This window comes from Bactrocera neohumeralis, chromosome 4 (assembly GCF_024586455.1).
Source record: "Bactrocera neohumeralis isolate Rockhampton chromosome 4, APGP_CSIRO_Bneo_wtdbg2-racon-allhic-juicebox.fasta_v2, whole genome shotgun sequence".
In the NCBI taxonomy this organism is placed as follows: Eukaryota; Metazoa; Arthropoda; class Insecta; order Diptera; family Tephritidae; genus Bactrocera; species Bactrocera neohumeralis.
Window position 1 is genome coordinate 50,145,928 of NC_065921.1, and position 18,436 is coordinate 50,164,363.

At 36.4% G+C, this 18,436-nt stretch overlaps 1 protein-coding gene across 1 annotated transcript; it reads right to left on the reverse strand.

Moving 5' to 3' along the window:
- Window positions 1-10,093: 10,093 nt before the first annotated feature.
- LOC126754527 (phosphoenolpyruvate carboxykinase [GTP]-like) lies at window positions 10,094-13,772 on the reverse strand. The gene is made up of 2 exons (XM_050466601.1): window positions 13,540-13,772; window positions 10,094-13,286 (listed from the first exon to the last, which is right to left on the reverse strand). The coding sequence occupies exons 1-2, from the start codon at window positions 13,569-13,571 to the stop codon at window positions 11,375-11,377; spliced, it is 1,944 nt and encodes a 647-aa protein (XP_050322558.1). The 5' UTR covers window positions 13,572-13,772; the 3' UTR covers window positions 10,094-11,374.
- Window positions 13,773-18,436: the final 4,664 nt, after the last annotated feature.

Sequence of the window (18,436 nt, forward strand, 5' to 3'; positions counted from 1 at the left end):
CGGTACCCGAGAAACTTGCTTGCTGAAACCATATCGGGAATCGATGGTTACCCATTGTATCGTCGGCGATCAGTTGAGGACGGTGGACGATCTGTATATAATAAAGTACATATGTAAATATGTTAACAAAGGTAGCGACATGGCCATGTTCGCAGTAACAAACACAAATGATGAAGTGTCTCACTATCAGATGGGTCGCTATGTAAGCAGCAGCAATTCATGAAAGACATCCCACTGTATTGCATTTGGCAGTTCATTTAGAAAATGGACAACGAGTGTATTTCAACCCAAACAACGCTGTGGATAGAGCGGCACGTCCACCTGTGACCACATTGACAGGTTTCTTCTCAATTTGTGCAACTGATCAATTCGCTCGCACTTTGCTGTATGCTGATATGCCGCGCTACTACACATGGAACGCATCATCAAAGTCTTTTCAGCGTCGTAAACAAGGAACACCACTTGAAGGATATGAAAATGTATTTGCCACAGATGCTATAGGCCGTATATATACAGTACATCCTAATAACGAACAGTTGATGGACATCTGTGTGCGACTTACCGTGAGGCGTGTCAATTATTACGGTTGCTTGAAAACGATTCGCATTGGGATGATACGCTCAAGGATTCCGTGATATCTTCATCGCTGCATCAAATTCGCTCACTGTTTGCGATTATAATATCGACATGTTTCCCCTCAAATCCGAATGATTTGTGGATGAAATATAGGGATGACATGTCTGGGGATGTGTTGCATCGCGTGCGTTGTGAAACTTTGAATCCTACATTTGAAATTACGGCAGAGATTTACAATGACACATTGCTCATAATAGAAGATATGTGTTTGTTAATGGCAAATAAAGTATTGTCGTGTTTGGGCCTGACAGCACCCAATCGTGCTATGCAAGATGCATTAACCATGAGTTGCAAAGAGAACTCCAGTACGATAGTCAAGCTATGACCGAAGCAGTTCGCACAACTGTTCCGCAATTGAACGAAGAACAAAGGATTGCGTACGATCGTTTAACACAAGCTGTAAACAGTGGGTCTGGGGGGATTTACTTTCTTGATTCTCCTGGGGGTACTGGGAAAACGTTCCTAATTTCATTGCTATTAGCAAAGATCCGATCGCAAAATAAGGTAGCCCTACCGTTGGCTTCATCTGGAATAGCAGCAACTTTATTAGAAGCCGGACGAACTGCACATTCAGCCTTAAAATTACCATTAAACATGCATATCAACGAAACGCCAGTTTGCAACATTGCCAAAAATAGCGCTATGGCGAAGACTCTCCAAGTATGCAAATTGATAATTTGGGACGAATGCACAATGGCCCACAAGAGGTCGCTGGAGGCACTAGATAGGACGTTAAAAGATTGACGTGATAACCAAAACATTTTTGGTGGAGCTATGATACTGTTGTCAGGTGATTTTCGTCAGACTCTTCCAGTAATTCCTCGATCGACTGTTGCTGACGAAATAAACGCATGTCTAAAATCATCAAATTTGTGGCGGCACGTAAAGACACTACAATTAACTACTAATATGCGAGTGTTTTTGCAACAAGATCAAACTGCGACTGTGTTTTCGAAGCAGTTGCTGGATATTGGCAATGGTAAGGTCGCAGTTGACAGCTCGACCGGATTAATGACTTTTCCCACAGATTTCTGTCACTTCACAGAATCGAAAAAGGAGCTTATTCAGCGTATTTTTCCGGACATTAAACAACAATATAATAACCACGATTGTTTAAGTGAACGAGCAATATTGGAGAGTTGTTTACGTACAAATCAGTTGACACGGCCACAAACCAGGATGACGTAGTCATCTATCCTACAGAATTTTTAAATTCATTGGACTTGCCTGGACTACCACCATATAATTTGAAATTAAAAGTAGGGTCTGTTGTCATCATGCTGCGTAATATTAATCAACCTCGACTTTGCAATGGAACGAGATTGGTTGTGAATCAATCATCGAAGCTAAAATAATCAAAGGAAAATACAAAGGAGAGGATGTCTCAATCCCACGAATACCTATGATTCCAACGGATTTGCTATTTGATTTTAAGAGGTTGCAATTTCCCGTGCGTCTGGCGTTTGCGATGACCATAAATAAATCACAAGGCCAATCGTTGCAAGTTTGCGGAATAAACTTAGAGTTTAGCTGTTTCGCACATGGACAATGACATGTCTGGCATGACACGTTGCGTGTTCGCGTGTCGGAAAACCAACATCCTTATTTATTTACGCACCGCAAAAAAAAACTAAAAATATTGTCTACCAGAAAGCACTATATTAATTAACTGTATATGATCATAACTGTGTTGTATTTAATTTAAGCAAAGATTTGTTTATCATGTTCACAGTCCAGAAAAGAGCACATCCAAGAAAATTTTAAATTTTTGTATATGAAGTGTATAAATATAAATAAATGACTTAATATGTACATATATAATATGTGCATTTGGATCCTTAATGTCAACGTGTATTAGTAACTCTTTATTTCCATCAACTTGGCTCCATCTACTTGGGAACCATTTGACTCGCCAGGAAGTACTAGGCGACTCGGACAAATCTGATTCGATCAGAACATTATCAATGTTGAGCTGCTGGTCTTCAATAACATCAATATCTACCAGAACATTCTTGATGTTGGGCTTTTGGCTGTCTTCAATAACTTGAATGTCCTGTATGTCTTCGGCCGATAAATTTAATTCACAGAATGTCTCCTCAGATGATGAAGATGGCATTGTAGAAACGTGTTTTGGTTTAGATAGCAGCTTTTGCTTTAATATATTTTTTGTACTTTTGCCCTGTTCACGCGTATTATTCGTTCTACATTCTTACCACACTGGTACAAAATCTGAAGGTAACAGCGATTATGTTATAATTTAATACAATCTGGACAATTATTATTTTTTTTCTGCCGTTGCATCCACTTTTTACAAAACGGACAATGCATTTTAAGGAGTTAAGGGATATATAGCTTCACTATAACTATATTATAGTTGTTTGAATTCTTTATTTTCTCGATGACAGATGTAGTTCTTCTTCTTTTCCTAACCATTGCCATCGTCAAAAAAAAAACGACAGATGTAGTTTGATAGTTATAGTGTAAATATTTGTCAGTATTCACTCAAAAAAATTTGTCTATGGTAAAATGTCACTTGAAATGTTAACGTCTCTTTGCTGTGCATCTATACTATAATTCTTTAATATTCCTAAAAATCTAAAAGCAGCAAATTTCAATAAAATTAAAAAAGTATTGTGTCTTGTGTTTGTGACTTACTAAATATGCCTCCAATAATTAGGCGGTGCGAAGTTCGCCGGGTCAGCTAGTACATATGTATATAAAAATGAATCGCAAAATGTGTTGCTAAGCGCATAACTCAACAACGCCTGGACCAATCTTGCCAATTCTTTTTTTAAAATATTCTTTGAGGTTCAAGGACAGCAAGAAAAATTCGAATAGTTGCCGGAAAACGCCTAAAAACAGCCCTTTTCTTTTTCCCATACAAACGTTATATAAAAATGAATGTTTGTTTGTTGGAAACGCTAAGAGAACGGCTGCACCAATCTTGATGAAATTTTCTGAAGTTGTTCGTTGTGGATCGGGGAAGGTTTAAAAATAAAAATATTTTTTATGAGGAAAAGTCGGAAAATTGGACAATTCCAAAAAGTAACCTTTTTCAATATAATTTTTTTTCAATTTTTGTTTGTTTTGCTTTTTATTATTTTGATTTGTAAATTATTTGAATCGTTCAATTTCGGCCGCTTGCTTTTTGATACCGGCTATTCAAAAGAAAAATTATTGAAAATTATTCAGTAAACACTTTATGTGTGTTTCACACAAACTGATCAATTACATATTGAAATTTGTTACGAAGCCACGAAGAGGTCGCGCTAATATCGGTCGGCGTTCTTTTCGTCACGATGTCACAGCACGACTTTTCAAACAACAGCTACAATGTTTGATGGACTTTATCTTGAAATGAAGGATGTATTCTGTTGAGTAGCAAAAAAGAGGTTTGCCGCACCCACACATTCTTCTTTGGATGGGGATGGTGGTGTAACCAATCAAATTGATGAAATCATATCCGCGAAAATGCCTGATCCAGAGATAGATCCAGAATTATACGAAGTGGTGAGTGGAAATGATGAATAGCCACTGTATCGGCGTCGCTCACCAGACAACAATGGCAGAACATATAGCATGCAACTTGGAGGCGTGAATATCGAAGTTGACAACACATGGATCGTACCATATTCGCCACTGTTGTCTACTGTCGTGAACTTTACTTACTTTTGCAATTCATGAAAGTTTTCCGACTGTTGTGCGCCTTGCGGTTCAATTTCATTTGAGGCATTGCATATTGTGAATGGTGCAGTGTGTGCAACTTTTTGAGAAGCATGCCAGCAATTGCAATTGCTGAAACATGATAATAACTAGAAACAAACGATGGACAATGCGGTAGCTACTTCGCATGCCACTGAAGTTCGCACACTTTTCGCGAAGATCATTTCGACATATCAGCCTTCAAATTCGCGTCAATTATGGGATACGAAAAAAATTACATGGCCGAAGAAATTTTACATCGTGTTCGCTAAGAATTGGAAATGGCCAAATTCCGGTTGATACTTCCAGTGCTTTGATATCAATTTCACCTGCCTTTTGTCAATTCACTTCTACGAAAGATTACCACATCACGAATGTTTATCGGAACATTGGCCAAATTACGATAATTATCGTAACTGCGATTGTTTGAGAGCACGCGCAACTTTAGTTTCCAAAATACCGATGTTAATGACTTAAACAGGAAGATTCAAAGTCAAATTGTGGAAGGTTTGCGCTCATACATATCATACAGTGGAATTTCTATATTCTTTAGAGAGGCTTGATATGCCGCATCATCATTTGCGTCTCAAAGTTGGATCTATCACTATTATACGTGGCGTGTTCACAAGTTGGAAACCCATCTTCTCTATACATTTACGCACCAGAACAGAAACCAAAAAATTTTGTTTATCAAGCTGCGCTGCATTAAAAAAATGTAGAAAAATTGCAAATAAATGATTTTCAACACAATAAAAATTCAACTTTCTTTTCATTTCAAAGCACATAATTTCACGCAGGACAACGGCTGCGGGGTCAACTAGTTTTAAATAAAAATATAAAAAATATTTTTTAATTAATTATTTTTTATTTTACTAAATTACATATATTTATTTTGACTACTAACTACTATGAAGATGTGCCAAATGAACTTAAATGTTAAAAAAAAATTAATGACCTTCACATACTTATGTATGCATATTCGCATTATTTCGTTATAATATCTATATTTGTATCAATAGAATTTCTATGGTATATACATACATACATACTACGTATGTATGTAAATTAAAAACTCTGTTTAGTTCAGTGGTCGGCACGAGAGGATCTGTAACTGTGTTGGTGAGCACGAAAACAAAGTAGCCCAGTGAGAAATTGGAATTAAAATTATGCAAATTTTATAAATAATGAAGAGTATAATGAAAATTAACAAAATGTCTTTTAAGGATATATTCCCTATTATCTTTAAAAGACTTGGAACACAAAAGGTATTGCATGGCACCAAAGGCATTTAGAATCATAAAATATTTCTCGCAGGGCATATTTGGTTTTGCGCTATAGCGTTACGTAATGTTAATTCGTTGCTGGCTCGACAACGACTGAACCATAGAGCGTAAGCGTACGTGTGAAGTTAGTTTGCACCAGAGAACGTAAATTTATAATATACGTTCTCTGCTTTTAAGTTCTCTGCTCTGTCTGTACGTTCTCTGCTTTATGAATTTATTTAGTTTCTAACCGTTGGTAGTGGACTCTGCTGAGTGGATAAATGTGGAACGCAATTAATCGCTGAGCTCGTAAATAAATAATCGACACATTGTCTCCAATATCATAGATGGCGCTATTACATGACATAATACTAGAGAATGACAATCAGGTTCTCTGATACCTCTAGTGGTAACTAGAAACTTTTTTTCATTATTAGGCGCGTTTTATTTGATCGGCAAATTAAGCTATCATGTTGCCTTGTCTTAAGCTATCATAGCTTGTATATTAGCTTAGAATGGTCAAATAAAACACGATTATTAATGATAAATCATCGAATTTGAGCACGTGTTTTTGAAGATTACTGTTTTCCTTATACTTAATATGATGAAAAGAGGAAAAAATTGATGAGTAGTTTCTACTTTCTGTGTACTCTGTTTAGCATTTTTGCAGAATATTTTATACACTTTAATTTTTGCCAAATAGAAGAAGCATAGACACTTTGTCTACACCCACTTTAGTATATAGCTCTTTTTATTTCTAACTTAATGCTATAGTTTTTTAAAAGAAATATAGGCAAATGGAAGTTAGTAAATAAGTAATTGTAATTGCAACTTCAATTCGTTTAATTTTTAATTGATTTATTTACACATATTTTTATATATGCTATTGTAGACGGACTGCTGAAAGAAAGTCACAGACAGATGGTGCGTTAAAAATTGGATAATTTTTTTTAAATTTATATAATTTTCTTTTAATTTGTATACTTCTTCTTTCGCTACGTGGCGCCAATTGGATATCCCAAGCGTAGCCAGGTCTTTCTCCACCTGGTCCTTCCAACGGAGTGGAGGTCTTCCTCTTCCTCTGCTTCCCCGGCGGGTACTGCGTCGAATACTTTCAGAGCTGGAGTGTTTTCGTCCATCCGGACAACATGACCTAGGCAGCGTAGCCGCTGTCTTTTAATTCGCTGAACTATGTCGATGTCGTCGTATATCTCGTACAGCTCACCGTTCCATCGAATGCGATATTCGCCGTGGCCAAAGCGCAGGGGACCATAAATCTTTCGCAGAACTTTTCTCTCGAAAACACGCAACGTCGACTCATCCTTTGTTGACATCATCCAAGCCTCTGCACCATATAGCAGGACGGAAATAATGAGGGACTTATAGAGTTTGGTTTTTGTTCGTCAGGAGAGGAAAATATACGAAACTATCTACAACTTCAAAGTTATGACTGTCAACAGTGACGTGAGTGCCAAGTTGCGAGTGCGACGACTGTTTGTTTGATGACAGGAGATATTTCGTCTTGCCCTCGTTCACTGCCAGACCCATTTGCTTTGCTTCCTGTCCAGTCTGGAGAAAGAACTAACGGCGCGGCTGTTGAGGCCGATGATATCAATATCATCGACATACGCCAGCAGCTGTACACTCTTATAAACGATTGCACCTGCTCGATTAAGTTCTGCAGCTCGAATTATTTTCTCCAGCAGCAGGTTGAAGAAGTCGCAGGATAGGGAGTCGCCTTGTCTGAAACCTCGTCTGGTATTGAACGGCTCGGAGAGGTCGTTCGCGATCCTGACGGAGCTTCTGGTATTTCTCAACGTCAGTTTACACAGCCGTATTAGTTTTGCGGGGATACCAAATTCAGACAACGCGGCATAGAGGCAGCTCCTTTTCGTGCTGTCGAAAGCAGCTTTGAAATCGCCGAAGAGGTGGTGTGTGTCGATTCTCCTTTCACGGGTCTTTTCCATGGCGCATGGTGAATATCTGGTCGGTTGTTGATTTTCCAGGTCTAAAGCCACACTGATAAGGTCCAATCAGTTTGTTGACGGTGGGATTTAATCTTTCACACAATACGCTCGATAGAACCTTATACGCGATGTTGAGGATCCCACGGTAGTTGGCGCAGATTGTGGGGTCTCCTTTTTTATGGATTGGGCAGAGCACACTTAAATTCCAATCGTTGGGCATGTTTTCGTCCGACCATATTTTGCAAAGAAGCTGATGCATGCTCCTTATCAGTTCTTCGCCGACGAGTTTGAATACCTCGGCCGGTAATCCATCGGCCCCCGCTGCTTTGTTGTTCTTCAGACGGGTAATTGCTATTTCAGCAGGCTAGAGAAGTGTTCCCTCCATAATTTAAGTATGCTCTGGGCATTATGTGACTAGATCGCCTTTGGGGGTTCTACAAGAATATGCTCCGGTCTTGAAACTTTCTGTAAGCCGCCGCATTTATGGCCACTGTAGTAAATGCCACAAGGACCTACTCGTCTCAGTCCTTGTTCCGTCCATCGCATTTCTTGGACGGCGGTGATGTCATCCTTCACTCTAACGAGCACATCAACCAGCTGGGCAGCGGCACCTTCCCAATTAAAGGACCGGACATTCCAGGTGCATGCCCTCAATTCGAAGTCTTTATATCGTTTGCCATGGTCGTCATCAAAAGGGGGGTCACTCATCCGAGGCTTGTTGTTCCTTTTCATTGGGGGTGTTTTTTTACATGGCGGGTGCCTAACCCAGCGCACAACCCTATGTAGAGGATGTTTCGCCTCCTCACTTTAGCTCGCCTTCAAACGGATGTTCTTGGGCTACCCAGAGGATACTTGGTCAAAGACCGGAAGTTGTGAGCTGCTTGAGCCATGTGCAAAAGAATCGTTTCTGGCCACTCCCAAGTGAATGGCGATCAGAGAACTTTCCTCACTAGCGTGAACTTCTACACATGACCCCATCTTCCTTGTATCCTTAATTTGTAAACACTTAACTAATAATTAAATGGAACTTTCAATGGATACATTGTATTTCACCATACTCATATTTTGAGTGAACGCGGGCAAAGTCGGTAACCCCTATTCATACTCGTATAAGAGGGGTTTCTGGTCTAGATGCCTAAGTTTTAGGCATTTTCAAATTAAATTTAAAAATTAAAAACATTTTTCTATGAATTTTTTGTACGTTTTTTTTTATTTAAAGAATATAAAAAAAAACATAAAAATATCGAATTATAAATCGGCGGAGTGGGGGCTGAAAAACAATGGTGGTTGTTATCTAAAACAAATTGAATAGATAGAGAGATGTTTAACAAAGCTAAGTAGAACCCAATATTCATGTAAATCATCTCACAAAGACTAGTTTCGAAAAAAAACGAATTCTATTGCTGTTTGTTTAAATAAAGTGTTCACTTATGCGAAAATGTGAGGGCCATATATTATTGCCTGTTTATGCTAATCAGGGGTGTTGTGGAATCCAAGACAGAATTGCTTAGCTGTCAGAATTGCAAACCAATTACACAGGACAACTGCTAATCTGGGGGTGAGAACCAATTTAAAAGGTCATAAAAAAAAACTGACACATACGAACGCCAAACCCTTTGAGGGTTTTACTATACTGACCTAGTACCATCACCCTGACTTGGAATTTCTCACCCCCCAGACAATAATCCCAAAAATGTTCCACAGTGTTATCAAGGGTGTCACAGAATCTGATTGGATTTTCGTCTTTTCGAACATACGCAAAACCAATATTCGATCCAAATGTGACAAAACTTGCAAATGAATACATTTGGAGGCAATCCTATTAAAGTTTTTAATAAGTTCCGAATTAAAGAAAGATTTTAAGAGACAACATTTATAGATGGAATTTATAGATGGGAATTCGAAATATTGTCGACGCTAGAAGGGAAATAGTGACCGAGCGATATATGAGCGCTTGGGCAGAAAGCGAAACTTTGACTCGGTTTTTCATTTTTACGATTTTTCTTAATTGGCGGGCAGGATTGGAAAAACTAAACATATGGAAATGGGGCAAAGTTTATTATCTTTGGCATTAAATTATCTTCTATTTAAACTAAAAAAACATTAAGAAAATTTAAGTTTGAACATATGTTTAAGCAACATAAAGTGACATTTTTTTGGTCAAAAATCACTTTAAAAAAAAATTTAGAATTTAATTTTTTGAAATTTTCCGAGTTTAACTTGAACATAAGTTATTAACAAATACGAATCTCTTTAAATTTTTTGTTTCCGACAGAAATTGCAACCTGCATACTTTCCGCCGTCCGACAAATGCACACGCGAGATGCATCGGGCAATTGTTTCCCTAAGGCACAGTATCAAAGAATTCGTATCCAAAAAATTTTCGGGTGATGTTTATATGTATATATAACTATAAGCCCTCGAAATCCCGCTTTAATTAATTATTTCTTTCCCTCCCAAAAAAAAAAACATCAAGCAAAGCGGCTCCCCCACTTAAATATCCGCATTTTTTCCAAAACTCAATAATTAAGACATTTCGCACTTTATTCTTATGTTTTCTCCTATAGAAATAAACATAAATCAGTTCGTAACAATAAAATAACTCGATTTCTTAACTTACATTTCAAATCTGCGTGCGACTATCTTCTTGCTTTGTTTCTGACAGCAAAACCGATATAATTGGTTTCAGTGACATCCAAAACCGATACAAATTCTGTTTCGAATATCAAACCAATAATGACTGAATTCATGACACCTACTGCTTTTTTTTTATTGGTTTCAATTCTGATTCCGACAACTTTGAGGTTCCACAACACCCCTGAATATTCCTGTGAATGGTGGTTTTCTTAAATTTTTTTTTTTAATTTTGACTGTCAACATAAAAGTGGCGACTGTTGCCTGGCAAAGCATAAAAAGATGAAAGTTGTTCAACACCTTGCTTCGCTTGCTGCGTTTCGCTTTGATGTGAATGTACTCATACAAAAGCAAACATGTAACTTTCTGCCAAAGCAAATGTCTGACGCATAGCGAAGTAAAAGTTCTATGTGAATTAGGCATAACTGCTTTTCACATTCGTCACTAAACAGCCTAGTTTTAAATGCCTGTTTTTTAATTTTTTAAAATATAAAGAGTTTAAAATTTGTTTAGGAACGATTAGATTATAAAAATCTAGAGTTTATACAATAGTAAACAAAGGAAATTCTTAACATAATAAGATACTTATATAATATCAAAAGAATTACAAAAGTATTTTTTTAAATCAATTGTGGAAAATCATTTTATCATTATTTTAAAGATATTTAATGTATTCCTACTCAAAGATAAAATAACGCAAAATACTAACAACTGGTATTTAGCAGTTCTATTTGTTTAGTGCCTAGAATTATTTAAATTCCTTTAAATACTTATTTGCCTTTTTGTAGTGTAATTATGTACTATTGGTTTTTTACGGTAATTAAGAAGGGTCGCAGTTACTGTAAATGCATTATGCGTATTATGCTAAATTCCAAATAATCCCAATTCTTTAAATTATTTCACTATTTTACTGTACGAGTCGCTATTTTAAGTAAAACGTGTCCCCTTTCGCACGTATGTTCCTAATGGATGAAAAATGTGAAATCAACAGATTTTACAAATTCTGCTCTCGGCAACTTTTACATGAATTCCTGAACACAACACATCAAATCGTTTAAATAAATACAGATGAATGTTGTTATATTCTAAATACATTATATGGCACATGCTTTTTAAAAGTAGTTAAAATCTCTATACAGTATAGTTTAATAAATTCTGAGTATTCAATACAATTTAAATTTGCGCAACGTGTTCTTTAAGTTGGTTTAATTCGTTATAAATATCTTCAGGCAAGTCGGATCCTACTTGAGATTCAAAGTAGTTACGAATTTCCGATACCTCTTCCAACCAGAACTCCTTTGGCAAAGAGAATAGTTCTTTGTAATCGATGTTGACCTTCATGCTTTCCAAATTAAGATCCCCCTCGGCTGGTATTCTACCTATAGCAACATCAGCATAACATTGCTCTCCACTGCACCGACGCAAAATCCATTCCAAAACTCGTGAATTCTCACCATATCCAGGCCAAATGAATTTTCCATTCGAGCCTTTGCGGAACCAGTTGACATGAAAAATTTTGGGAACGTTTCCACGGTTTTCCATACTCAACCAATGTTGGACGTAGTGGCCAAAATTATAACCAAAAAATGGACGCATAGCGAAAGGATCGTGCATTATTACTTTGCCCTTATGTTCAGCAGCAGCTGTTGATTCACTGCGCATTGCTGCACCAACAAACACTCCATGAGCCCAGCTGCGTGACTCATATATTAAGGGTACTCCTTCTGGTCGTCTCCCGCCAAACAAAATTGCACTGATTGGAACGCCTTGTGGATTCTCCCAATGGGTATCAATAATGGGACATTGGGCAGCTGGTGTACAAAAACGAGAGTTAGGATGTGCGGCTGGCTCGCCTGAATCCTTAGTCCAAGGTTTGCCATGCCAATCAGTAATTTGGACACCTGGAGCCAAGCTGCTCTCCATACCTTCCCAGTAAACACCACCATCTGAGGTATAGGCCACATTGGTAAAAATCGTATTTTTAAAAATTGTAGCCATGGCGATTGGATTAGTTTCTACAGAAGTACCGGGAGCAACACCAAAGAAACCATTTTCGGGGTTTATAGCACGTAAAACTCCTTCACTGTCGAATTTCATCCATGCGATATCGTCACCAACACATTCCACTTTGTATCCGGCTAGAGATGGATTCAACATAGCCAAGTTAGTTTTACCGCAAGCTGAAGGGAATGCCGCGGTAATGTATTTCTTCTCTCCTTTCGGGTCGGTAATGCCCAAAATAAGCATATGTTCCGCCAACCAACCTTCACGTTTAGCTATGGTGCTACCAATACGCAATGCAAAACATTTTTTGCCAAGAAGGGAATTACCTCCATAACCCGAACCGTAAGAAACTATTAAATTCTTAGCAGGTTTATGCAAAATAATAGTACGCTCTGGATCACACGGCCATGAAGAGTATTCAATAACTCCGTTGGAAGGCTTACCAACTGAATGTAAAGCACGTACAAACTCCTCTTGCTTTTTCAATTGCTCTAGGACTGGTGCACCCATGCGGGCCATGATGCGCATAGAAGCAACGACATATGGTGAATCGGTGACTTCGATTCCAATTTTTGAGAGTGGTGAACCCAATGGACCCATACTAAATGGAACAACGTACATTGTACGTCCTTTCATGCAGCCAGGAAAACGCTCTTGAATTGCTTGATCGAAGCTTGATGGAGAAATCCAATTACCTAGAGTACCCTTTACACCTTCTATTGGTGTAGGAACGCTTTCATTCTTTTGCTCAGTGCATATAAATGTACGAGCTTCTACACGTGCAACATCTGCAGGATTCGTGCGAGCTAACCAACAATTTTCGTATTTAGGAAGAGGTATAATGGTTCCATCGTCCAACATCAATTTCAGCAATATTTTGTTTTCAATATCGGATCCATCACAAATGTGCACTTGATCGGGTTGGCAAAGAGCTACTGACTCCTCAACAAAGATTTTGACAGCGGGTGTCAAATTGGATACATTGCCGTAAGAAACATTGGTACCACGTATATGACTATATAAGCCAAAGTTGGTTTGCTGGTTCTTGTTTTGTTGAGGTACTGAGCAGTTTCCAAAAGGTCTGTAATATTAAAAAATACGTTTGGAACTTTATATTTTCAATATATTTAATTATTGTCAGACATACATATCCTTGTAAATAAAATCAATTTATGTGTATGTACGTATAGGTTTAGAATTATTATTTTTTCTTTCCATTTGGGTATGAGTACCTTATATGACACACATACATATGTACATATGTATATATGTATATATGTATGTATGTATGTACATCACACAAGAAGATAAAAAATTTGTAGGAAAACACTTACACTTGTTTGGGTTGTTCAATAATCTCAGGCATCGTTTTGTTTTGAAGTATGTAACGTTGAATTTAATTAACAGAAAAATCACAATTTTTATCACAATGTTTAGAATTCGTTCACTTTTACTTTCATATGTTTCTCCAAAGTTTTTTATCAAAACTCAATTTTCTTCTCAGACCACTGACTTTTTGTTCACTTGATCTTTCCATTTACTCTGAACTCGAGTAACTAATGTCTTCAAGCAACAAACAGCTCGCTTTTATAGCCGACAACAAGCGTGAGTAGGCCAACTGAACTCGTTATCTATGTTATAAACAACGAGCCCACCCGAACCGAGACCCGTTCCAACAAATGCACTATAAACAGGCCTCTTCTGAGTGTTTTTTTGTTGCTTTGTGCTGATGTCGTCCCAACACAATGAAATAAAACAGCACTAAGAAAATACCACGTTATCTCGTTGCTCGATCATTCTCCATGGCGAACAAAGCATGTTAAACAGGCTTCACACACGAAAATTTTTGTTGCTCATTATCATTAAATTTACGATTCACAGCCCCAACTAGAGGAAACAGGGCATAATTGCAGTCATGTAAACTCTATAAAATGAAAAGGAATGCCAAACTAAACAAATTGTTACGAACAAGAACACCCTTTTTTCTCTCTTCGCCTACTAATCGAGTTTGGGCAACAAAGGCCTTTGTATGCGAACGCAGGCTAAGCGTACCTGCATATAGCACATACTTGTATGTGTGAGTTGAGTATAGCATTTTTGAACCGGAGTAGACGGAATGCTCGTGCAATATAAAAATAGTTAATGATTGTGGTATACTTATGCATGTACATAAGTATGTAAATAAATGTATACAAGACGAGTACTAAATGGTGCTATGTTATTGGCTGAAATTTAGGAGGCTCGTCTTTGAAAATGTTGCATTTCTGGTTTTAGTTCTAAATAATGAGATGGCTTTGTTCGAATTTCGTCTCTAAAAGAACAAGTGTAGAAATGTATAGTATGTGTATTTATAAATTCATACATACATAAGTATGTATTAAAAAAATTATTTGAGTATGTAAGACATAGTAAGTGTATTAGTTTGATCCGTGTTTGGTGTTTGGGGTAGTATCAATGTTCTGTGAGCAGTTGATTTAAGTATATTTGTTGTCTTTGTTTGCATTTGCTTAACTTTAACGTATGTATGTATGTATGTATAATAGGGACAAATCCATTAAATTATTTCAAAGACCAAAAATTTTACCAATATACATACATATGTACATACATACATAGGTTCTAATCACTAGTTACTATGCCACGATGCTTGAATGAGTACTTTGTTTTTATTTTATTTCCCGTCAGTTATTTCTAGAATTACGCCGTCATTCTGCTACGTACAGTTGACAGCAGAAAATAAAAGGAAGAAAACTAAAATAAACGAGGCAAAGTGCATTTTAACTATTTTGCATGTAAAATGAAGGTAAAACTATACAAGAAAAATATGAAGAAAATAGCCAATGCAAAGAACTAAGGAACGAAGAAAAGACAAAATCTTAAACGGTTTCACTAAATGTTGGTACATTACGGGGCATCTTGACAGGATAAAATGTACTACATAAGCACTGTGGAGACTAATTAGTATTCCATATATTGAAAGCAATAAGCTCTGTCTTTACAAATTGTTTGAAATTTTAGCGCAGTTTTCATATAATCTCCAAAAATTAAAAAAAAAATTTCGAAGAATTTGAGTATTGGTATCGGTTATATTGCACACAAATGTATAACTGTTAATTTTATAACCCGTTAGGCACACATTTTGTAGGTGATGATTATGAAATGTTATATCACAAAAATAGTATAAAGTAGGGGTACAAATTTTTGAATCAAAATGTACTTTTTTCGTTTTTATTTACAAAAGTTCAAGCAATTTAAATAAACAATAGAAAGTGAGTTTAAACAATAGAAGAAATATATATTTTTAATTTATGACATAATTTTCAGCGATGGCACCGAGAGGAAAAGAGATTTCTGACGATTTGAAAACTTTGATAATAAAATATCACAAAGAAAATAAATCCTTACGTGAAATCGGTCGTTTAGTAGATAAAAGTTTTGCTACAATACAAAAGATCGTTACGAAATATAAAACGGTGGGAAACACAGCAAATAAGTCGCGCTCCGGTCGCCCACGGGTCTTCAGTCATATTTTAATTGTACGCAAAGTATACAAATCCCAAACTTAGTGCCCCTAAATTAAAATCTGAAATGGAAAATGAGATTGGAAAACATTGTAGTACCCAAACTATTCGACGTATATTTTATTTTCATGGACGTAGTAGAAAAAGCCGTTCGTGAGTAAAAAAAACGGATCGCATTTGCAAAAGATTACGAAAAGCATGACCAAAAATTTTGGAACCAAGTCATATTTTCAGACGAATGCAAATTTAGTATATGTGGATCCAATGGTCGTGAAAAGGTTTGGAGAAAAGTTAACGCAGAGTTAGATCCTATGAATATGACTGGCACTCTTAAGCATGGTGTGAGTTCGGTCATGGTTTGGGGGTGCATGGCGTCAAAAGGGGTGGGTAATTTGGTTTTTATTGAGAACACTATGGACCGATACATTTTAAAATATAATTTAAAACAAAGTGCTATTAAATTGAACATGGAGGGGTCATTCATCTTCCAGCAAGACAATGACCCCAAGCATACATCGAATATTGTGCGAGAATGGCTTTTATATAACGTGCCAAAACAATTGAAAACACCGCCACAATAACCGGATACAAACCCTATCGAGCATTTGTGGGAACATTTAAAGCGTCAAGTACGTAAACATTCGATAAAAAATAAGGATCAGCTAAAAAATATCCTTGACGAGGAGTGGAATAAAATACCGCCAGCAGTAACACAAAACTTGGTGAAATCAATGTCATCACGACTTAAAGCTATTATTAAGTCTAAAGGTTATCCAACCAAGTATTAGAATATAACTTTAATACAGCCTTTTTCTAACTTTTTCTACCACTTAATCTATCGTATACTTACTTTTGTGATATAAATTTATATCAGATTTTGTATAAAATTCAAAAAAAACTTATTTTAATCATTCTGTAAATATTTCTGTACTGGAGTAGATCCCTACGTTTCTTTCGAGTAAATAAAGCATTATTTTATTTTATTTTGTGTTATTTAACAAAACTGTTAGGTGAATAATCCCGTCATACCTAGTGTATACTTACTTATGTGACTAACTGTATGTATGTCACTATATACATATATGTACATATGTACGTACATACATATGAATTAGCATGTACGTATGTACATGCGTATTTGCATTAAGGGGATCAGGCTCTTATGCGTAACGGGAGGGTCCTCCACGCCTAGCATAGAATAATCGAACTTTTTGGATGCATACAATTCACAATATTTTAACTTTGAAAGCTAATTTTTATTCACCAGACTTAATACAACTTTCGGAATGATAAACCAGTGCTTTTTTATGTTAAATAGAGGAATGTTCTCGCAGCTCGCATGTTGCTGCGTTCATGACGGTTTTCAGTTTTGAATATACATACATATGTACATATACAATACCAAAACATGTATTCTTGTAATATATACATATAATATATATGTATATATTTGTATATACATACATATACATATGTATGTATGTACATGTACAAATGAACTTATAAAAATATATTTTTTGGTCTTTATTTGATTTCTATGTAATAAAACTAACGCTTTTATCTTACCTAAATCTTCAGTTAAATCACTTCAAATAGGTTTTTTACTTGAATTTCTTTTCTCAGCATCCATTCTCGTTGCATCCGAGGGCCAATATCACCATGGATTTTTTCTACCAATTCAGTTCGATTACTAGCTTATAGACAACCTGACTTTTGGTGGTCATATACATACATACATATGTACATACATAAATCCTCACGACCATTTTAATTCTTTAAATTTTGTATAACGAAGTATTCGTAGAGATACAACTTTGCGATACATATGTATGTACATATGTATGTATGTATATATTTATACATTATTTGGGTGGGTAAAGGAAGACAAATATTTTTTCTTTTCGTTTAGTACTCGCAAAAATACATACATATGTATGTAGATTCTTAGACACTTCTAAGAAAGTTTCTCCAAGTATACTACTGTGATCAAATTGAAAGGTGAATTTTGTCCATTTCATCTCCTTAAAAGTAATCCCCTTCCATTTTCCAGTCCTCATAGCACTTGGAAAAATCTTCCGTCGTGATGGTCATGTGGCCTTCTTCGATTCAGCTTTTATATCCTCAATTGAGTCAAAAGGGTGTCCTCGGAATCATGTGAATTTGCTCAATAGCCTAAAGTTACACGAAGGTAAATCAGGCAAATGCGGTGGTTGCCGCACGATACATATTAGTGTCGAAATGATCACGAATAACCAATGCAGTTTGAGATGGTACATTATCGCACTTCTTTGTTCAATAAATTCAGACATAGTAAAATCGAAGAATTCACTTTTAGAGCCTCACAAAACGACGCGTATCTCAAATACTAATGAATATTTTGACGTACAATTTAGCATAGATGTCACTAACAGTACTACATACTTACAGAAAAAAATTTACCGATTAGAAAAGCACGCGAAGTATAATTTAAAAATTCACCTTTCAATTTGATCATAGTACTTAGTATATTTTCCCAGGTAGAAGATAGGGCTTCAATAAACAAATTATAATTCAGTTTATCTAAGGCAGGAATATGATTTGTCTCCAGTAATGGCTTGCTTTTTACAACTCTTCTTCACGTATTGGCTGGTCTCTCTCGTCTACAGCTTTCTTGAGGATTCCAGTCTAATGCTGTTCTTGTGATGTGCTCTTACGGCTTACGCAATGTGTA

Bases quoted from the DNA above. Each gene is read 5' to 3' on its own strand.
- LOC126754527 (XM_050466601.1), bottom strand. From the start codon at position 13,571: ATGCCTGAGATTATTGAACAACCCAAACAAGT. The intron at 13,287-13,539 runs GTAAGTGTTTTC...TTAATATTACAG, and splicing joins ATTGAACAACCCAAACAAGT to ACCTTTTGGAAACTGCTCAG.